Source organism: Rattus norvegicus, chromosome 8 (genome assembly GCF_036323735.1).
Source record: "Rattus norvegicus strain BN/NHsdMcwi chromosome 8, GRCr8, whole genome shotgun sequence".
Lineage (NCBI taxonomy): Eukaryota > Metazoa > Chordata > Mammalia > Rodentia > Muridae > Rattus > Rattus norvegicus.
In genome coordinates, this window is record NC_086026.1 from 46,923,393 (window position 1) to 46,946,661 (window position 23,269).

General features: G+C 41.1%; 1 protein-coding gene across 3 annotated transcripts; it reads right to left on the minus strand.

Moving 5' to 3' along the window:
- Positions 1-17,470: 17,470 nt before the first annotated feature.
- On the minus strand, positions 17,471-22,287 carry LOC134480032 (disks large homolog 5-like). Of its 3 annotated transcripts, XM_063266324.1 has the most exons (5): positions 22,086-22,287; positions 20,884-21,052; positions 19,521-19,670; positions 18,700-18,886; positions 17,471-17,751 (listed from the first exon to the last, which is right to left on the minus strand). In XM_063266324.1, the coding sequence occupies exons 1-5, from the start codon at positions 22,210-22,212 to the stop codon at positions 17,737-17,739; spliced, it is 648 nt and encodes a 215-aa protein (XP_063122394.1). In that variant the 5' UTR covers positions 22,213-22,287; the 3' UTR covers positions 17,471-17,736. The 3 variants fall into 3 exon arrangements, with proteins under 3 accessions (XP_063122394.1, XP_063122395.1, XP_063122396.1); XM_063266325.1 differs by lacking the exon at positions 19,521-19,670; XM_063266326.1 differs by lacking the exons at positions 18,700-18,886; positions 19,521-19,670.
- Between the last annotated feature and the right edge of the window lie 982 nt (positions 22,288-23,269).

Below are 23,269 nucleotides of genomic sequence, written 5' to 3' on the forward strand. Positions count from 1 at the left end.
ATAATGGCATTGGCCTTACCATATCCCCCATTTGGGGATGGGCAAACTAATGTTCTGAAATCCTTGACTTTTAGGAATTGTGATCTTCATGGAAATTCAATTCCTTTGCAGATACTCCAGTTGTTCTGGCCTATTGCTAGACAGGTCAGCCTAAGCCTATTCTCCCTCTGACAGAAAGCTCAGCATACAATTCACAGAACTTACTCAGCATTCCCCAGGCCAGCTTTCGTTGTCCATCATTTATTTTTGATGAAAGGCGATATTCCCTCACTCCAGTCTGTCCAAAATCGGCGTTCACTCTCTCAAAATTCTTGCGAAGACGGGAAAACATGTCTTCCTGTGTATCTGCCAGGCAGGGACTGAGAAAAAGTAGGGCACTGGTGGTTACTACAACGCTGGTGACATCACAGAGGATGCCAAGAACTCTCTAGGACACAATAGAATGTCCAAGAAGGGACCGCTGATGTCATGGTGAACAGCCATTGCCTCCCTGCTAATAATCTCCCTGTACAGTGCATAAGCTGAGGTGCCCTTTCCTGGAGACCTTCCCAGGGCATAGCCACTGAGCAACTCCTGCTCGCAAGACCAAATTTTCGTCAAGGCTTGATTATAAAAACCTGAGTAATTCCTATGCATTTTAATGAATTTTTCCCTCTAAATCCTGCCCAAAAATATCTCATCTTAAGTCAAATTATCCTTACTCATCAACATCAGCCATTAAAAATTCCTGAGAAATAATACCAGTTTGAATAAGCAGTCAGAAGGTTCTCCTGTCTCCTTATGTACACGTGCTTGAAATCACATCAAGAAATAGCCTGTAGGTTAGGTTGCGACATGGGTGTGTGTTATGGGAACACTCATGAAGCCTTGTCGTTAGCTTAGCCTTCGACAGTTGCCACAAAATCCCTTAGGAGAAAGAGTTGAAATCATTATGTTGTTCGGAACAGTTTGGATTCCAATTGCCAAAGGAAAGTGAAATGTAGGAGCTAGAAATGGAGGCACCCTCATGCTGCTTGGGGGTTCTCCTCTTTTTACTAATGTCACCAAAGGAGCATTGCTCACAGGCCTCTGTAAGCTCTACCATAAGATTCTGACTGACAGTTTGTGTCTTAGGCCTTTCACAGGGCATGCACTATCTTCTCTAAATTTAACCCCATTCTTCTAGTTTTGAGACCCAACTGGTGATTATCTCTTAACCCCTATGCCCTGTTTTGGTCCATATCACTTCCCTACCATGTCTATTCTGAAGCTCCAGCTTCAGCTTTCCTCACCCTATGTTCCTCTGTAAGCCTGGAGTTCTGCCCACATACTTTCTGCAGCATATCTTGGCCTTCAGATCTTTATTCTGTGCAATCGGCAGTTAGACAACACCTAAGAGATCTCTCAACTTGTGTTGAGCTGGTGAGAAGGACCAACATCTACAAAATAGCAAACTTGATGATGGACCGTAGAAATGACAAGACAGTAATCCTGCCAGCACTTAGCTCTCTGCCAGTAAAGAACTAAAAATTGAAAGTTGACACACCTTAGTACAAAGGGAGCTCACCTCATCATTTCCCCTTTTACACCAAAAAAATAACTTTATCTTTAACACTGATCAGGTAGATAAAATTAGAAAATTTATAGGATACATCAGATAAGAATGACTGTCACAACATTTAGTCCATTTGTATTTGGCAAAATTGGAGAAGGTACTTCATGAACTAAATTATATTAGTGTAAAATTTTGTACCTGAATCATTTTCTCTCACTTTTTAAGCTTTTGTATTCTCTATTTATCATAGCTTGCACTTATTAGCCATAACAACTCTCCTGAAATGAAAAACAATTTTGTTAATTTTAAATAATTTAAGGGTTTATGTGCTTCATCTTTATAATTTTACACCTCTTTTGTGGACATAGTGCCATTTTTTTTCTTTTTTCAACTTCCACAAATAGATTATTTTTTCTCTGATATGGAGAAGGATGCAAGGGTGGACTTCAGATATGAGGTGATGGTGGATATCAACGGAGTTGGGCTGCATGATGCGAAATTCACAGAGAACAAAAAAGGAGTTTAAAAAAACTAAAATGAACACAGTGGGGATGAAGAAATGAATGCTTAGCATGGAGAGGTTTGGCAGTGGACTTGGGATTTGTGGGGTGGGCTGGGTTTGGGTGAGGTTCTGGAGTAGTCAGAATGTTGTCTGTTCTGGTCCTTCCAGGGAAACTCCTCCCTCTTCTCTCATCCCTCCTCTTCCTCCACCACCACCTCCAACTGCCATAACTGCCTCCTACTATAGCAGCAGCTTCTGGGCATCTGCCTTTCTGCTCAAGCAGAAGTGCTCGGGGGTGATACAAGCTTTGAAAAGTCCCGGGCTGCAGTCAGGCCATGCACACTCTGTTGTCAAACCCGTAGGGGCTCAGGATTTATGGTGCCAGAGCGGTTGTGGCGGGCATTTTGATGCTCCAGTGGGTTGTCTGTCGAGCCCCTCATTCTGGACCTCCCTTGTCCCCCCTGGTCCTGTCAGGTACCTAGTTGTCACACTCCTGTGTGATGGTGAACTCGTTTTCTCTTCTGAGTCTCATGACAAGAAAAGGTTAAGAGTAAACTATCTAATCATCTCCATCTGAGACCTGAGAAGGAGAAAGGTTGCCTGAAGAAACAGGAAATTCAGAGAAAATAGCTTCCAATTCTAAAGAAATGACAGAAATTGTTGGCTACCGTGACAGACAGTCAGCAAATATTCTTGTGTCATTGTGGCATCCAGTGTCAATTGAATGGGTCAGGGGCTCTGACAACACTACTGTGAAGTAGGTCATTTGAAGGACTATCCTCACTTTCTGTCCAAAGCCTGGGACAATAGACTTCCCCATGATCCTCTTCTCCACAGTCTGGACAGCTTTCTGGCAGCAGTGGAGGTAAGTGGGTAGTATTTCACCCCATGACCACTTTGCCACATTTGAAGGACACTCCAGTTAGGGTTCTTTAGTGCCCATCATTTTCTTCAGAATAGCATGAGGACACTGCCCGGACTTGAGGTCTCTCCCAATGTGGAAAGGCTTTGACTACTAGGACATCTGAAATGGCAGATTCTTCAGATCTCTAAAGAATTAGAGAACCATCTTTTTATGTAAAGTCTATCTCAGTGCACAAATGTGGAATTTTTTCAAAGGATTTACTGTTTAATTTGAATACATATACAAGAAGCTAAATAAAACTTATTTCTGTACCTAACTAAACAAGTACCTAACATCACTAGAACGCTGAGTATTTATAGTTGGATAGTGCTATTTGCATTCCTTAATTATCCATGGCAGTGTACAGTAGTAATTTTATACAATTAGAATTTTATACCGTATTGTGAATAAGATGCATATACTTATACCTTAAACAAGAGTTTAATCATTTATTCAAGTATAATATGAAATTCTATCATCATTCAAATTCCATGTCATCCTAAAGTATTTGGCACTTGGTGTTGCTTCAAAGATTGAATAATCTATGCTTTTTGTCATGTTAGCCCCTTTCTACTGCTTCCAAAACCATAGATAGCAGAGAAAAAGGTTTGAGGAGAGAAAGAGCAAGTAAGAAAGATATCCCTGATTCTAATCTCCTTTACTGTTTCCTCACTGACCATGACCAGTAAAAATTGCAACCAACCCCCTGAATGACAATGAACATCTATAACCCACTGCTGACAAATAAGCAGCCACCCATCCTTCCTTTGAGAGTTTGGGTGTCATGTTCATTAAAGTTGTATCCATATCTTTGTGGGGTGACAACAAGTTTGGGGACCTTACGATAATTGGGATATTTTCCAAATCCTGTGAGATCTTGCACTTTCAAATGCTTCCAGGTACTGAATGTGGAGGGATTAACTGAAGTCCTGGCTACATTAACAATTGAAAATATGAACACACATTCACACCTTTTGAGGAAGGTCACACATTATCTACCTTTGAATTTGCTCAAAACTATTGGTCTGTTACTTTTTTATTTAGATTCAGGTATCTTGTTAGTATACAGGCCGAAAGGATATAGATTATTTGCCAAAATATTGCTAATTGCCTCTAAGCCAGTCACCAATAGAATTCCTCCATCCTTTCAAGTCTCATCAGAGAGGCTCTATTTTGCACACTACTCACAATACTTATGTCACCCATGTGGCAAACTAATAGGGAGTGTTATGATCTGCTTAAATATTTCAAAATTCTCCCTATCCAAAGTCTTACACCGTCCACCAAAAAAAAAAAAAGAGATTCCTCACAAAACAAGTCCACTAATGCTGTTACCAGTTTACATAGTTTACATATCAGTCACATTTCTGTTACTGCAAAAAAATACCATGACCAAAAGCATCTCAAGGAATACAGTTTTTCACCTTATGGTAACCAACCCCCAACTATAAAAATTATATCGTTGCTAAGTCATAAAGTTAGGTTACTACTCTTTTGAATGGTGATGTAAATATCCTGTATAAAGTATGTCTCTATGTGATTGCCCCAGGAAGTAGTTGGACCCAACGGGTTGAAAATTGCACTTTGTGTTTGGAGGAGGTGGTGGTGGTGGTGGGTTTTTTGTTTTGTTTTGTTTCTTAGTTTGGCCTCTTTTTCAAAACCCAGAGGCTGATAAGTACATACACCAATATCTGGGTATTTTATATAATTCCTATAGACTTTGTGTCTGTTCTCATGATATTAACAGGCTTGGTTCTTTTTTACTATTCCCCAAAATGAACTTGAAATTATTAAAGGTGATGCGTTCTGCAGTGATGTACTGTATACTATGTAGTAGTATCTGACTGCCCTGCTCATTTGTGCTTTCATTGGTTGAGATCTTTATTTCATTCCCTGAAGCCCTACATCAGAATTAGGACGGGATGGATTTAAGCATGTAGATGATTCTGGTAGGATTTGATATAACAATATTAATCCTACTGATGCATGAAAATGAGAAGTGTTTTCATTTTCTGGTTTGTTCAGTTTTTTGTTATTTTTCTTAATGTTTTCATTGTAACATGTCTTCACTTTCTTAGATTTATTACAAGATTTTTAAGGCTATTCTGAATGTGTTTGTTTTCTTGGTATGTTTGTTGATATTTATTGTTGGTATACAGGAATTTTATTGATTTTAATGTGATTTCAGTGAGTGGGTCCATGAGCTGTAAGAATTTTCTAGTGTAACCGTAGTGTTCTTTACATATGTATCATATCACCTGCAAAGGATAATACTCTGACTGTTTTCCTTCATATGGACATGCCTTTACATATTTCTGTTTTCATATTGTTTGGAGAAGACTTCACATACTAGTTGGATTAGATGAAAAGATTGAACATCTGTGACATATTCCTTATTTTAGTGGAAATGCATTAAGATTTTCTCCAGTTAGGATGCTGTTGGCCGTGTATATTGTCTTTATAATGTTAAGGTATATCTTCTCCATATCCCAGATTCTCCAGGTCTATTTCATGTATCACTGTGAGAATTGGCCAAAGAAATTGTCTGCCTCTAGTGCAATGATCATGTGTTTCCTGTTCTTGATTTCATGTTGTGTATTGTTTATTCATTTGTATTTGTTGAAACATTCTTGCTCTCTGGAGGCAAGCCAACTTGATCATGCTACCTGATATGTCTGAATTTTATTTGCTAGGATTTTATTGAGAAATTTTTCACTTAAGTGTTCCTTCCAATCTTTGTTTTCTAGGCTTCGAAGAGACACCATGAGCAAGGGAACTTTTCGAAGAAAGAGTTTATTGGGGCTTACTGTTTCAAGGATCATGAGTCTGTGATCAGTATGTGGGGGTACATGGCAGCAGGTAGGCCACCATGTTTCTAGAGAACTAGCTGAGATCTTACATCTTATCTGCAAGTTGGACACAGAGAAAGTGGGAGTTAAGTATAAATGGTATGGAATTTGGGAACCTCAAAACCCAATCCCATAACAATCCTACAAAAAAAAATATCTTCTACTTCTTCCCCCACTTTTCCTCTAATCAGCAACAAACATTCATACATGTGAGTTTATGGGAGCCACTATCATTCAAAAGACCACATTCTACTCCCAATTGTCCATAGGATCTTAAACATATCGTAATGAAAAATGCACTTAGCTCGCTTTCCAAAAGCCCTATAGTCTTTCACAGTCTACACAGTTTGTCCAAAGAGCTTCATAAAACTGCAGGCAGTCCCTTAATTATTCCCTCTATGAAATCAAATGGCCAATTACACACATCCAATGTGTAATGCCAAATCACATATGTTATCATTGCAAAGGGAAATTGGGAAGGTGGCAAGCCCATTCAAGGCATAATCCCAATAGCACACACTCCACATTCTCTACCTCTGACAGAAGACGAAGAGATTATATGGGTTCACTCCTTTGACTTTGGTGATTGTAACATAATTCATAAACTTTTATTGTATCATATAGATCTGTGGATGGTGGTTGTGTTTTCAATGTCACTCATTTCTAGGAATCTTAATATTTCCTTATTTTTTTCTCACCTGATCCTTCAGTAGTGTATTGTATATGTTACTTACTTTCCATGAGTGTGTGTATTTTCTGTACTTTTAATTGTGTGATACCAGTTTGATTCCTTTGGGCTCAGATAGAATGCACAACATTCCTTCAACTTTCTTATATTTTCTGAGGCTTGTTTTTTTCCTAATCCGTGGTCAATTTTGGAGTAATGTCCACAGGCTGATAGAAAATATATGTATAGTTCACTGTAGTTTTTTAGTTCCATTTGCCTGATCATGTCACTTAATTCTGCTTCTCCTATTTTGTTTATTTGCATATGATCTCTTAAGTTGTCAGAATGGAGAAGTAATAAACAAATCACAACCACTATTATAACTAATCTGTAGTTTCACTATTATAACTATCTGTAGCTATCTGATAACATACATTTTTAAATTTGGGTAGCCTTTGTTAATATGTATATATTTAGAATTGTAGTATGTTTTAGTAATTGCAAAGTATGAAGTGAATATCCTTATGTCTTCTGGACAGGATGAGTTTGAAATCTATTCTGTCAACTAGATAGAGAAACTGCATAGGATTGCTAAAGGGACATGGTTCTTTGTTCTGTTTCCCTAGTATACCCTCTATATCTCTCATGATGGCAATCCTGTTTCAGGCGAAATATATGATTGTTTACTAGGGAATTGAGGTTATTGATATGTAAATATTATTTAAACTTCTGTGTTAACTATTGTCAGTTTGTTAATTTTTAAGACTTTTGTAGGCTACTTTTGATTGACTGTCCTAGTGGTGTAAATTTTTTTCCTGTGTCCTCTGGTATTTTATCCTTCCCTGCAAATAAAGTATTCCTATTAGGATCCTCTACAGAGCTGGCTTACTGGTTATACATAGTTTTTAATTTATTTATAATATCCCTTAATCTGCACAGTAGCTGGGCAGCTGCCTGTCCTGCATGGAATTAGGTCTATTTTCCAAACAATGTCTCTGAACTCCTACTTACTATGCAGCATCTGGGCTGCTCTTTGTTCCACTTGGACAGTTCTCAGGACCAGGCTTTCCTCTGTCTTAACTAATGGCTGCTTTCATGCTTCCTCCCTCCTCTCCATCACATCCATTCTTCCTTTCTTCTTTGGCATCTTCTTCTTCCTTCTTCCCTCCTAGTGATCCTCTCTAGCAAAGCCCTCAAAAACTCACCTCCACCATCTCTCTGCTGTGCTTCTTTATAATCACAATTAACTGGGAGCAGAGTCACTTTTTTGGGAGTTTTAACCAGTCATACATTCTACCAATTAGCTTTAAAATACAAGCAGAATTAGGTCAGTCCCCTACAGTGTTTTCTTTTCTTTTTTTTTTTTTTTTTTTTTTTGGTTGGTTTAATTTTACCTTTACCTCTTTACTTTTTATTTGATTTTTGGCTATCTCTTATTAATTGTTTATTTTATTTATTTACATTTCCAATGTTGTTCCTCTCTCCAAAATCCCCTAATGAAGCCTATCATCACATTTCTGCTCAGCTTTCCCTATATAACAGTGCTCCCCAACTCACACATATTCATTCCTGCCTCACACCTCTAGGATCTCCATTTGCTGGGGCAACAGGCCTAGCAGAGTAAGGTCCTACAACCACATTGATACAAAGTAAATCAATCCTCTCATACACAGTACCTAGGACCATAGACCCATACTTGTATACAAGTTGGCTGGCAGTTAAATCCCTAGGAGCTGTGGGTTTGGTCACAGAGGGTCTGGTTAGATATTAAAGACCAATGATTGCTGCTTTCTCTTCTTTTTCTGGTTATAGAGGAAATTATGTTTGTGTGCTTCTCTTTCTTGAAATTATTGTGAGATGATTAATTTCTTGGATTTTCTTGGGTAAAATTTAGTTCGTTGTCTTGTAGTTTACCTCCTATTATCCTATGTTGTGCTTTCTTAGAGAAAAATATTGTTTAAATTTGGTTTTGTCATGTAATATCTTGGTTTCTTCATTTATGGTGATTGTGAATTACACAGTGTATAGGAGCTTGGGTCTGCATTACATCTGCCCAAGATTTTCTGGCTCTATTGAGAACTCTGGTGTAATTCAAATAGGTCTGAATTCATTTGGTAATGGATATTTGTACTACTCCCTTTAATGTTCTTTCTTGAATCTGTGAATTTAGTGTTTTAATTTTTATGTGAAGGGAGGAATTTTTCTGGTAAAATTAATTTGGCGTTCTGTAGGCTTTTTGTATTTTTTTGGCCATTGCAATTCGCTTCTATATCTATTGTCCTTAGGTTTGGCCTTAAATTGTGTCCTGAAATTCATGGATATTTTGGATTCAATACACCATAAATTTTCATCTGAGATGGATTCTTTTGCTTTGTGTGGTGACCTACTTGATCCCTATTCTTCCATTTATTATCCCGCTGGATAATGAGACATAATCAGGAATGATGACCTCTTACCATAAACTATATGAAAATAGGGAGGTGAATTTATGTGTCAAGTATCAGTAGTCTCCTGGATAGGTTTCCTTCCTGGTTGGCCATATACAACAGTTTCAAAAGCCCATGATTTGTGTTCCCTGGGATTCCTACGATGATGCAATCAGACATAACAGAGAAAGACCGGAATACACATGAGGGAACTTGATTTATATAATTGAGAGAACATTTGAAAGTTAGGTTACAAAATATCTGATCACACTGTGATCACCAAGAATGTATTATTTAATGAAAAACTATTTTGTGTTATGGCATCGCCAGGGCACAGACATTTATGCAAGAGCCATTAGTTTCCTGTAAACATGGACTTTATTACTGTATGGCTCACCTACCACACACCTTTCTTGCAAAGGTAAAAAGTGCACTTAGGTCCAGAGCAGATCAAGGCAGGACTTGAAAGCAAATGAAGGTAGCTAAGGCAATTGAAAGTCTTTGAGTTGAAGGATATTTAGGAAAGTGTTCAGAGGGACCAAGAATGCCCTTCTTCTTGTACGTCAGTGAATTAGGAAGGACACTTGGGAGCTTTACTTGACATCAGCATCTGAGTCCGGGAACTTCATTGGTAAAATTAATGTCTGGATTTTGTGTTGTGAAACAGCACATTGGCTCTGCAGCGTTTGGCAAGGTCCATGGACAGAGAGATCACACCAGCTGGGAACAATCTGACAAGAAATCAGGTTTCCTTTAGTCACCTGAGAGGTCCTCAAGGAGAGAGGAATGGATGGGTAGCACTTTAATAGAAGGCTTTATGATCTCAATAGTGCTACTCTAGATGTCTTCAGTATAGATGCAGAAAAAGAAAAACTAAATGACTTCAAAGGAATTAGCTCAATTCTGAACATGATTATTTCACATTGGCAGTTTATACTTGATTCGTCTTTTTAAATTTAAACAAGAGCATAGGGTGTAAATTCGAGGTAGCATTACAGTCACAGTACGTTTATACCATCTTTAAGGTGCCCAGCATCTAACCCCACGTGGCTGGAGATTCTACTTTTAAATGCATCACCAGAGAAAATTTCCAATTAACCATGCCAGGGAAGCCCTGATCAGTGTGTATGCTCTGTCCATCTCCACAACAACCCAATTCAGCAGAAACGCCTCCTTTTTACAGGTGAAGAAATCACAGTTCAGAGCAAATGATCATCAGGTCCCTCAGTCTCACTGGCTGTCACTTACACCCACATCCTTCTCTGTGAAGGGAAGCATTGGGCCTGATGTGGGCTGTGCAAGCTGACTCTCCTGAGATGATCAATGCTCTTCTTGAACCTGGGAGAACTGAAGACAAGATGAGCACACAGACTCCTGGGATAGATTGTGCCTCTGGGTGCTAGGGTGGGACACAGTATCCCTTGCCATGTGCCTCTCCTCATCTGAGGAGTCTGCTCCCATGTGTCAGCTTCTATGGCAGTGGGTCTCAACACTCCTAGTGCTGCAACTCTTTAATACAGCTCTTCATGCTGTGGTGACCCCAACCATAAAATTGTTTCATTGCTACTTCATAATAAATATTGCTGTTCTTATAAGTCATAATATGCAAGGTATCTGTTATCAAGGTATCTGATATGCAATCTGTGTGAGAGGTTGTGCCTCACAGGTTGATAAACATTGCTTTATACAATTTATTTTTAAAAGAGAGGCCTTCATATAAGGAGGACCTGAGGCAGTCCTAAGTGCAGAGACACCGTGAAATAGTGACAAGTTTTAGCAGGCTCAAGGCTGCTTGCATTATCGACATCAGATATTTCTGGCTAAAGGCACAATGTGAAATCACGGTCCCCATTACTTTTCTTACCTCAATTTCCTCCGTTACGTCTGTCTGCTTGGACATGTTTTCCAGGAACCTAGTCTCTGTAGTCTCCGATAAAGGCAGAATGCTAAAGGCAGGAATGGTTTCCCTCTTTCAGCCCACAGTCACTTTTATAGAAGTAAGTTCAAATCCCCCGTGGGTAACTGTGTGTCTCTCACATAGTGGATGAGAATTGAAATATCACCTGTTTGAGTTGAGAAAAACCAACTCCCACTTCAGATTTAGAGCTGACCAACAATTACTTCCAGGAGAATGAAGAAGCTGGCCAGGCCTGGATACTCAGATCCCCTCCCTGCCGGGATAATCCCACCCACAGTAGACTTCAGCTTCACCTAGCAGGTGTTACAGAAAAGTCTGTCCTTAAGATTCCGAAATCCACAATATGCACAAACCCTATAGTTGTTAGGTGGCCGATTTGGGGGATTTCTCCAGGTTTTAATAATTCTGCCCTCTTCTCTCCCCTTGGATGCACTCTGTTCTCTCTTGTCTGTTGGTCCTAGAAGGACCTGGGTCAACTCATGGGCTTCTAGGGGAGGAACTTTTGTTGTAGGAGTGAACATGGATCAAGAATGCAACCCCATTCTGACTGGGCAACTAAGCTCCAGAAAATTTCCCCAGGCAAAGACTTGGGTCATGTGGGAGCCTACACTGTTTAACAATGAGATCTGGTTGCTTTCTCCAGGAAGAAGCACTTGGGGGGTTGAGTATCACTTCTCAACCTTCTGTTTTAAGTCACTTCTCAGAAGAGACACTTTGTTCTACTCCTCCATGGGACCTACCCTTCAGTGTGGCTGGAGGATCCTATGGTGTTACAGCTCTGAGCTGGGAGTAGGAGCACTCAGACTGACTTGGAGAAGCCTATTTTCAAGTTTATCTAGAGGTGAGGAACAGGTGCTTTTAAAGAAGCATGTGAAAGTTTTTCCTGCAGGAATGCCCACTCTGCTGACAAAGTCAGGCAGGACAGGGAAAAGCGAGTTCATTTGCTGCCATCACAACCTACCAGACTCTCTGTGGGGTGAAGTATTCCCTCACCTTGGTAACAAGAGCATGTAATAAATGAAGTTTTGTCGCTCTCTGTAGTGGAGCCGATGTCCAAATCTCACTGAGAATCATGCATAGCCTGGATTTAGGCTGTATTAATGTAGGCAAACAATTTCAGTGTTATCTGCAAGGTACCATGGGAGAGTAGTAACCCAAGTCTGCATGCACCTCGACAGTTTTCACTGTAGACTTCTAATTCATTTTATAAAATTTTATAGTGAGTTCATGGAAGAACAGGCTCAAACATAGACATGAACAATCACAGACACCCACATACACACACACACACACACACACACAGACACACACACACACACACGCGCCCATACTTTACTGACATGGTGCATATTTTTTGCACACCACAAATATGGTGAGCATTAATGAAAATACACTAATTATTAAATCAATGGAGGAAGCTGTGGTGAAGCTGGGGCTTAGAGTTACTTAAAAGGTCCTATGAAGGCTCTTCTTTTGCTGGAGGCTAAACTTCAAATGCAATTGGGGATCCCTATTTTCTTTTTGCATAGCACATAGGACTAGGGTGGAAACCAGGGTTTTCAGCATGTTTGGCAAGTACTGTAACATTGAATTAACTCCTTAGGCTGGAACACAACTAATGTTACACAAAATTACAGGGCAAGCTGGATGAAGACACCTAGCTGACAGTGTGGACATCTTAAGATTTGTACTGGACAGTGACAGACTTTTCTGAAGACTGGAAATGTTTACAATGTCAGAGAGAATGGAAGGCCACTTAGACTACAATTTACTCTAAGAACAGTTTATTCAAGTAAGGGATAACTTGAACTATTGTCTCCTGTCACAGATGTCAGTAGAAATTATGCAAGGTATTGTATGCCAGTGGTAGCATTAGCAAGACAAAGCACACCTTGTCTTGAAGGCTAATAAATTAGGAATATGTATAGCAAGACACAAGCTCTTCCAGGTCCTTTTATATTAACTGAGAACCTCAAATACAGTGGCAATGTGAAAGTGTGGTGGATATCTAGGTACCACTAGCTTCTGTTTTGATACAGACGACCCTTTGTGTGGCATGGTCAGCTTCTAAGGAATGACTAGAGGACCTATGCTTGAGAATAAACAAACAATACATTGCTTCTCTAGATGCTGAGCTCTTAAAAGCCTTGGTGTCACAGCAACTGTTTGTGGACATTCTGGATCATTCCTTCTGAATTTTAACTTTCTGAGTAACTCAGACTCTGAGTAAGTCAGTTCAATTCCATAAATTGGAAATCAGTCACCTGGAAAAAAATACATTTACAACAGGAACCCAGATTTGCCACGGAAAAAGGGCAGCTTGAACTGGCCCACCTAGGTTCTGGGTTTGCACAGGCTTGCTATCCAAAAGAAACATGTGCTCACAGTTGTAGGCTGCATTCACTATGGTTGCTCTTGAGGTTCCTCCCTAAACTGCTTAGATTAAGATAAATTTCTTAATATCTATCAAAAGAATTCATTATGTGCAGCAGGCCTACAGGAAGATAGTTTCCATTCTGTATTTTATAAATGTGCATAGTAGATATGGTCATCATTGATACTAGGTGAAGGATCTGCTCTAATATGGAAACTAAGTGATGCTGTAGGAACATCCTGAATCCTCAATGAGCAGTGGGGCCACCTGAGCCCTCTATGGATGCCTGGGTGCCTAACACATTGAGCCTGCACAGCTCAGTAAGAATACACATTTCCTGAGATCTCTCTGTTTAATTTGAGGTACCATGTCCACCTAAGGGAGCACATGCCCTGGAAAGACAAAAGCCACCTGCAGGATCTGTGGTGATGACTCACAGGTTAGAACCTGCAGGATCTGTGGTGATGCCTCACAGGTTAGAACCTCTGCTGCTCTCTCAGAAGAAGCACATGGTTCCCAACAATGATCTACAACAGGGAATGTGATTCCTTTTTTTGGACTATGAGGGAAATTCACCCAGGACAGGCCACAGACATACAGTAGAGAAAAAGACCCACTGACATAAATGATCATTCTACACCTAATCCACAACAATAAAAACACAGCATATGTATGGTCTAGGACAACAGCATTTATCAAAACCTTTTTCCCAACATGACTTTGGAGGTCATTATCTGTGGGGGCATATTGAGAGTGTATTGCAAGAAAGACTGAAGCATATGGTTCTCCATTAGGATTACTTCCATATACCTTTGGAAATGTCAATTATTCTACAGCTCTAAAAATATGAATGTATATTAATCAAAATGTGCTACACAGGATCAATAATGAACGTGTGTTGTAGACTGTTTTATTAAGATTAGCAGAAAACGCCCGGCCCGCAGCAGCTCTCTGCTCCCAAACCCAGTGGGAGAGAGACCTCACCGCCTGGTCAGGTGGGCACTCCTGAGGCTGCAGAGCGGAGGAGACCACCAACACTGCCCACCCCTGCCCACATCCCTGGCCAAGGAGGAAACTGTATAAGGCCTCTGAGTTCCCGTAGGGGAGGGCCCAGGAGCTGCAGGACCTCTGCGCCTGAGACACCGCCGGAACCTGAAGGAAACAGACCGAATAAACAGTTCTCTGCACCCAAATCCCGTGGGAGGGAGAGCTAAACCTACAGAGAGGCAGACATGCCGGGGAAACCAGAAGAGACTGCACTCTGCACACATCCAGACGCCAGAGGAAAACACCAAACGCCATCTGGAACCCTGGTGCACGGAGGATCCCGGAAAGAGCGGCCCAGATCTTCTCTGTTGCTGCCGCCGCGGAGAGGACTTAGGCAGTACCCCACGAGCACACTTGAGCCTCGGAACCTCAGGTAGGACCAACATTTCCCCTGCAAGAAACCTGCCTGGTGAACTCAAGACACAGGCCCACAGGAACAGCTGAAGACCTGTAGAGAGGAAAAACTACACGCCCGAAAGCAGAACACTCTGTCCCCATAACTGGCTGAAAGAAAACAGGAAAACTGGTCTACAGCACTCCTGACGCACAGGCTTATAGGACAGTCTAGCCACTGTCAGAAATAGCAGAACAAAGCAACACTAGAGATAATCTGATGGCGAGAGGCAAGCGCAGGAACCCAAGCAACAGAAACCAAGACTACATGGCATCATCGGAGCCCAATTCTCCCCCCAAAAAAATCATGGAATATCCAAACACACCAGAAAAGCAAGATCTAGTTTCAAAATCATATTTGATCATGATTCTGGAGGACTTCACGAAAGACGTGAAGAACTCCCTTAGAGAACAAGTAGAAGCCTACAGAGAGGAATCGCGAAAATGCCTGAAAGAATTCCAGGAAAACATAAATAAACAAGTAGAAACCCATAGAGAGGAGACACAAAAATCCCTGAAAGAATTCCAGGAAAACACAATCAAACAGTTGAAGGAATTAAAAATGGAAATAGAAGCAATCAAGAAAGAACACATGGAAACAACCCTGGATATAGAAAATCAAAAGAAGAGACAAGTAGCTGTAGATAGAAGCTTCACCAACAGAATACAAGAGATGGAAGAGAGAATCTCGGGAGCAGAAGATTCCCTAGAAATCATTGACTCAACTGTCAAAGATAATGTAAAGCAGAAAAAGCTACTGGTCCAAAACATACAGGAAATCCAGGACTCAATGAGAAGATCAAACCTAAGGATAATAGGTATAGAAGAGAGTGAAGACTCCCAGCTCAAAGGACCAGTAAATATCTTCAACAAAATCATAGAAGAAAACGTCCCTAACCTAAAAAAAGAGATACCCATAGGCATACAAGAAGCCTACAGAACTCCAAATAGATTGGACCAGAAAAGAAACACCTCCCGTCACATAATAGTCAAAACACCAAACGCACAAAATAAAGAAAGAATATTAAAAGCAGTAAGGGAAAAAGGTCAAGTAACATATAATGGCAGACCTATCAGAATCACACCAGACTTTTTGCCAGAAACTATGAAGGCAGAAGATCCTGGACAGATGTCATACAGACCCTAAGATAACAAAAGTGCCAGCCCAGGTTACTGTATCCTGCAAAACTCTCAATTAACATAGATGGAGAAACCAAGATATTCCATGACAAAACCAAATTTACACAATATCTTTCTACAAATCCAGCACTACAAAGGATAATAAAGGGTAGAGCCCAACATAAGGAGGCAAGCTATACCCTAGAAGAAGCAAGAAACTAATCGTCTTGGCAACAAAACAAAGAGAAGAAAAGCACACAAACGTAACCTCACATCCAAATATGAATATAACAGGAAGCAATAATCACTATTTCTTGATATCTCTCAACACCAATGGCCTCAACTCCCCAATAAAAAGACATAGATTAACAAACTGGATACGCAACGAGGACCCTGCATTCTGCTGCCTACAGGAAACACACCTCAGAGACAAAGACAGACACTACCTCAGAGTGAAAGGCTGGAAAACAACTTTCCAAGCAAATGGTCAGAAGAAGCAAGCTGGAGTAGCCATTCTAATACACGTGCTCCACTATGTTCATAGCAGCCTTATTTATAATAGCCAGAAGCTGGAAAGAACCCAGATACCCTTCAACAGAGGAATGGATACAGAAAATGTGGTACATCTACACAATGGGATATTACTCAGCTATCAAAAACAACGGCTTTATGAAATTCGTAGGCAAATGTTTGGAACTGGAAAATATCATCCTGAGTGATCTAACCCAATCACAGAAAGACATACATGGTATGCACTCACTGATAAGTGGCTTTTAGCCCAAATGCTTGAATTACCCTAGATGCCTAGAACAAATGAAACTCAAGATGGATGATCAAAATGTGAATGCTTCACTCCTTCTCTAAAAGGGGAACAAGAATACCCTTGGCAGGGAAGAGAGAGGCAAAGATTAAAACAGAGACTGAAGGAACACCCATTCAGAGCCTGCCCCACATGTGGCCCATACATATACAGCCACCCAATTAGACAAGATGGATGAAGCAAAGAAGTGCAGACCGACAGGAGCCAGAAGTAGATCGCTCCTGAGAGACACAGCCAGAATGGGGCAAATACAGAGGCGAATGCCAGCAGCAAACCACTGAACTGAGAATAGGACCCCCATTGAAGGAACCAGCGAAAGAACTGGAAGAGCTCGAAGGGGCTCGAGACCCCATATATACAACAATGCCAAGCAACCAGAGCTTCCAGGGACTAAGCCACTACCTAAAGACTATACATGGACTGACCCTGGACTCTGACCTCATAGGTAGCAATGAATATCCTAGTAAGAGCACCAGTGGAAGGGGAAGCCCTGGGTCCTGCTAAGAGTGAACCCCCAGTGAACTAGATTGTTGGGGGGAGGACGGCAATGGGGGAAGGGTTGGGAGGGGAACACCCATAAGGAAGGGGAGGGGGGAGGGGGATGTTTGCCCGGAAACCAAAGAATTATTATTAATTATTAAATAAATTAAAAAAATTTTTCAAAAAAAAAGATTAGCAGAAAACATGACCGCATGGATAAAGTATGGCAGTGATCACATCATAAAATGTGCATCCAAGAAAAGAACACATTATCCACACAAAACACACTATCACTCTAGGTAAGCATTGGTGGCTTTGAATTTACTATTTAGCCCAGGAACTCTCGACCATGCAGAATCCACCATTAGCTGTCAGTTCTAAGAGCACAAGAGGGAGCAGAACACTTGAATAAGCAAGATGGTCTAAAGAGTCAAGTGTTACAAATCAAGTTTTATTCATAAGGAATACAATTTAAAACAAAAATGATTAAAATGAATATTAATATAAATATATAAAAGTATTTTCAGATGTGAAAAATATTAACAAGAACATATAACTATGAAATAACAAAACAAAAACTTCATTTAAGATCATAACAAAAATATTTCTAAACAGCATATTCTTAGTGAACATTTAGAAGCACAGTTATATTGCTGTTTCTCCTCTAGCAGGCAAAATGGCAATGCAGTTCCCAAGTGGTCTCTCAAGTGGTGTTATCCTAAACAGAAAGAGAATAAGATATCAATCAGTCAGACTGGCTTAGTGAAAGATAAATTTAGTGTTTCTTAGCAAAAAATAAATTAAACTATGAGGGAGAGTATTCATCCAAAAAAATGTTGGTATTATTCAGGATGGCGGTCCGCAGGGGAATCCTGAGAAAGCAACCTATTCTTCAGGAGGCTCTCTTCCTGCTGTGTGTCCCATTCTAGCTCTTTTGCAATTCCTGAGACCAGGGAGAGGAAGGCAGTTATTCAGAAACTGATGTGTTGGGGACTTGCATGCTAGCTATCAGCTTGCTGCCTTCTACCCACTCAGCTCTATTTTAGGTCACCATTGATGTGTTAACTGATAACATTGCTGGTGTGTCTGTGGGCAGGGCAAAGTCTACAACAACCCTGACAGTAATGTGGGCTGCCCATCTGGGCCTCAGACTTTAACCAGTGCAAACCAAGAACAGGGCAATGGGAAGAGACCTCATTGGGTTGCAGGATGAAAGGAGAAGTCAACCTGTCACCAAGATGAAAGCCAATGACAAAGAATAATTTGCCATATGCACTCGGTTCTTATCCCTGAAAGGTGCTTCCCAACTTGGAGGTCACATGACCACAGAATATCATTTATCACAGGAACAAAACTTGTTCAAAGTGGTACATAGCATCCATTCTATCACAGGGACATGCAGTAATATGATAGGTTATTCATCTGTCACCATTTCCAGACTGCAGCTTCAAAAAGAGCACCAAAGCATAGTTGTTAATAAGTCAGTTCCTGAAAAGTGGTTGTCTTCCCAGAATACTCGTGCACAGACAGAGGAATGAACATTCCATAGCATGAGGTGGTTGTATTGTTGGAGTGTACATTATTAAGGTGGTAGGGAAAGCAAACATGTATCAAATTGGCAAATGGAATCAGATAATTTTAGGCTGACACAGCTGCTTGTCCCTACCAGATGTTGCTTGGTCTGGAGGTTGCTGGTTTTCTCCTGTTCGTCTTTATCTTTCTTGTTCAAATCAAACAAAAATTTCTGTAGCAGCGGTGCAGAATCAAGCTGTTCTGCTTTGCTCTCCTTTCTGAATGGGAACAACTTCTTCTGCATACATATCTTGTCCATATGGATCCGGATGGGCAGGTTCCTGGAAACACACACTGCATAGTTAGATCCTGCACCCTCTTCCTCCCATTCCTACTCGCAAGTCTCACAAACACGCTCTGGACCCAGATACAAGTGAAAACTTCATAGAATACATCTTGATACACACAAGGCTGCTGCACAAACATCAAACAGCCAATTCAGGGAAGACTAAATTGTTTCTGTGACCCAAGTACCAAAAAGCGTTCATTTCTCTCCACAACAACAGGGGATATACATCTATCCATGGAAGCAAAAGGCATGGGGGCAACATTAATAAATAGTGGGCAAATACCCTCAAAGGAGGTCAGTAGAATTAAGGGAAGGTCATGTTATCCATGTGGTCCACACACTGAGTTTTGTTAACCTGGTGTGACCGCAGAGGCCCAGTTCAGCCTATTAGCCATTTGGTGAGCTGAATAAGTACTGGTCTACCTAGAGCCTTCTGAAGATGCCTAGACACTCTGGGTATGAGTAACAGTCTCCTGTGGACCTAAAAACTGAGTCCAAAAGGCCCAGGACACAGTGATGTTTAAAGAGCACAAGACATGGAGCCAGAGCTGCTAGACCTCCAGTCAGAACAAAGGATGGCACCTGTGGGCAAAGCAGAGTTAATGGCCTCTCTGACCAGTGCTCACCGATAGAAGTTAATTTCCTTCTGGATCTCCTGAAATTTCTCACAATGCTCGATGTTCCTCATCTCTAAGTTGTGCAGTAATGACATGACCTCCCTCTCCTTTATCTTCAATTTTTCATAAAATGGATTTGACCTGATGTAGCGGCTGGCCCTAGGAGAGTAAAACCCAATGAACATCTGCGTTTAGGAATATATGAACTCAGGCTGGGTCTTCTAGTACCCCAGCCCTGGGAGGACAATTTCTGAGTTCTACATATTGGAAGCTTCTTCAGCTTCAGAAACTTGTTATTCTGGGCCCAGGACCCCATAAGCTCGGCATCGAGATAAAGGGTTCCCAGGTTCCCTTTCTTCACTCAGAAGGGCTGGATCTGCAGTCAAGCTAGTTATGCTAACAAGGGCCTAGGCCACAGCTCTCCCACATCCAAGACCTAGAAAACTGTGATTTCATTTTTCCTGTTTTGACAACAGGAATTCTACATCCTTAATAATTAATATGGTAGAGACACACAATTCACACAATTATGGAGTTGAGAACATAAATCGCCACAAAAGTATAATCTGCCCCAATGGCACAAATATACAGACAAATGTGAGCACATTGCTAAAGAAGTGTGCAGTTGAAGAGGGGCTCCCAAAACAAAGCACTCACATCACCATGAAATTGTTATACATGAATATACTCAGGAAAAAACATAGACCACTAGATTCCAAGTGTGGGGGGAAATATAAACATATAAAAATTGTGCATATGCATGTAGGTGTGTACACACAGAGAACAGAAACTGGGACACACACACAGGAAAAGAAAAGTAAACAGTAAGAGAATGAAAAAGGGAGCGAAATATGCAAACGGAGAACACAATCAGAATCAGAAAAAATGCATGCCACATTATTGGCTCAGAGGTAAACAAAAAAGAAGGAAAAGCCCTGTGTCTCTGGCCATCTAGTCAAACATTGAGATGAACAATTTGGGATCTGTCACCTCAGGCTACTGCAACAAGAGTCCAGCAATAAGTCACCTTCCTAGCACACACCCAAACTCACAGCACCTAGAACCTTGCAAAGCTCCCACCTGTCAAGGGCTTTCCAAATGCACACTGGGAACTCATGCTCCAGTAACGTTATACCTGAATCCTCACTAAGGCCACAAGTTCAGATTTTCAGCTGGAGGCAGCAGATGAGACCATTTCCCACCTCACTCCTGACCAAGGGTCAGGTTCTGAATCTCCTCTATATCAGAAATGAGGTTTAGGACGAGTATTTTGGGAGGCACAGCTTTCTAGACCCCAACACCTTAATAGAATAAGATGTAGGTGACATTGCAGGTCCATGAGTGACACAAGGCAGTTTGGAGCAATGCATACCTGTTGTTCCTGTATCTCTCTGTCACATAAGTCAGGAGATCTCTTAGCTCATTTCTCTCCTCAGTAGCTGACTGCAGCTGTCTAATCAGTCTCTGCTCTTCTGTGTTCTCCGTGTTGGCCTCCTTGTTGATTACCACAGGGCCAGGGGATGATGTCAGTCTCCCATCCTCTGTAGGTAGAAGAACACAAGTGAACATTTTTGGGGAAACTGATGAGTGTGCATAGACCATGGCAAGCCCCAAACAGGAGGAGAACATGTGTAGAACACAGTGTCACCACAAAGAGTTTGTTGTTGCCTAAGAGACCTCCTCAGTGGATGTCAACTCTCCCAGCACTCTATAGAGACCAAGAGATGTCAGATGCCGGGTGTTCCCTATGCCTGCTGACCCATGCTCCATGTACCACAGAGATGGCTTCTCCGGGATTGTTATCAAGTTAACACGGTACAACTTTCTTTCAGGACCCTCACCGCTGTACTTTCAGAAGTCAGGTGATAAATTCAACCTCCAAAAGATTTGAGTGATTGGAGATACTCAGATGTCCTGCACTGATACTCTAGTCCACACCATTTGGAATTTAAAAGCATTGCGGGGGATGTCATGGTCAACGGACTTATCAATTCCCCTAACTGAAACACCAAATGCCACAGAAGTGCCAATTGGTTACAGGCTGAATCTTGGTCTACCTGCTACAAATAGTTTTAGTACTGTAAAAAAATGTTTGTAACACACAAACTCTAATTTATAATGCTAAGGATGTCCCATCTCTGCCAATTAGAAAAAGGCAAAGGAGTTCTAAGAACATAAGGCCAGAAGCATAATTCTCTCCCTGATACTAAAGACAGAGATCTACTTTATTTAAAGAAGCAATGAGAGTGAAGTAGATTGATGCCCTGTCTAAGTTCAATAAAGTTGGACACTCAGTGTCTCCTGATCGTGTTATTATATCAATGTAACGTATCATATGCACGTTAAAAGTGAAGGCCAGAAGTTCACAGAATAATAGCATTGGCCTTACCATATCCTCCCTTTGGGGATGGGCAAACTAATGTTCTGAAATCCTTGACTTTTAGGAATTGTGATCTTCATGGAAATTCAAGTCCTTTGCAGATACTCCAGTTGTTATGGCCTATTGCTAGACAGGTCAGCCTAAGCCTATTCTCCCTCTGACAGAAAGCTCAGCATACAATTCACAGAACTTACTCAGCATTCCCCAGGCCAGCTTTCGTTGTCCATCATTTATTTTTGATGAAAGGCGAGATTCCCTCACTCCAGTCTGTCCAAAATCGGCGTTCACTCTCCCAAAATTCTTGCGAAGCCGGGAAAACATGTCTTCCTGTGTATCTGCCAGGCAGGGACAGAGAAAAAGTAGGGCACTGGTGGTTACTACAACACTGGTGACATCACAGAGGATGCCAAGAACTCTCTAGGAACCAATAGAATGTCCAAGAAGGGACCGCTGATGTCATGGTGAACAGACATTGCCTCCCTGCTAATAATCTCCCTGTACAGTGCATAAGCTGAGGTGCCCTTTCCTAGAGACCTTCCCAGGGCATAGCCACTGAGCAACTCCTGCTTGCAAGACCAAATTTTCGTCAAGGCTTGATTATAAAAACCTGAGTAATTCCTATGCATTTTAATGAATTTTTCCCTCTAAATCCTGCCCAAAAATATCTCATCTTAAGTCAAATTATCCTTACTCATCAACATCAGCCATTAAAAATTCCTGAGAAATAATACCAGTTTGAATAAGCAGTCAGAAGGTTCTCCTGTCTCCTTATGTACACGTGCTTGAAATCACATCAAGAAATAGCCTGTAGGTTAGGTTGCGACATGGGTGTGTGTTATGGGAACACTCATGAAGCCTTGTCGTTAGCTTAGCCTTCTACAGTTGCCACAAAATCCCTTAGGAGAAAGAGTTGAAATCATTATGTTTTTCGGAACAGTTTGGATTCCAATTGCCAAAGGAAAGTGAAATGTAGGAGCTAGCAATGGAGGCACCCTCATGCTGCTTGGGGGTTCTCCTCTTTTTACTAATGTCACCAAAGGAGCATTGCTCACAGGCCTCTGTAAGCTCTACCATGAGATTCTGACTGACACTTTGTGTCTTAGGCCTTTCACAGGGCATGCACTATCTTCTCTAAATTTAACCCCATTCTTCTAGTTTTGAGACCCAACTGGTGATTATCTCTTAACCCCTATGCCCTGTTTTGGTCCATATCACTTCCCTACCGTGTCTATTCTGAAGCTCCAGCTTCAGCTTTCCTCACCCTATGTTCCTCTGTAAGCCTGGAGTTCTGCCCACATACTTTCTGCAGCATATCTTGGCCTTCAGATCTTTATTATGTCCAATCGGCAGTTAGACAACATCTAAGAGATCTCTCAGC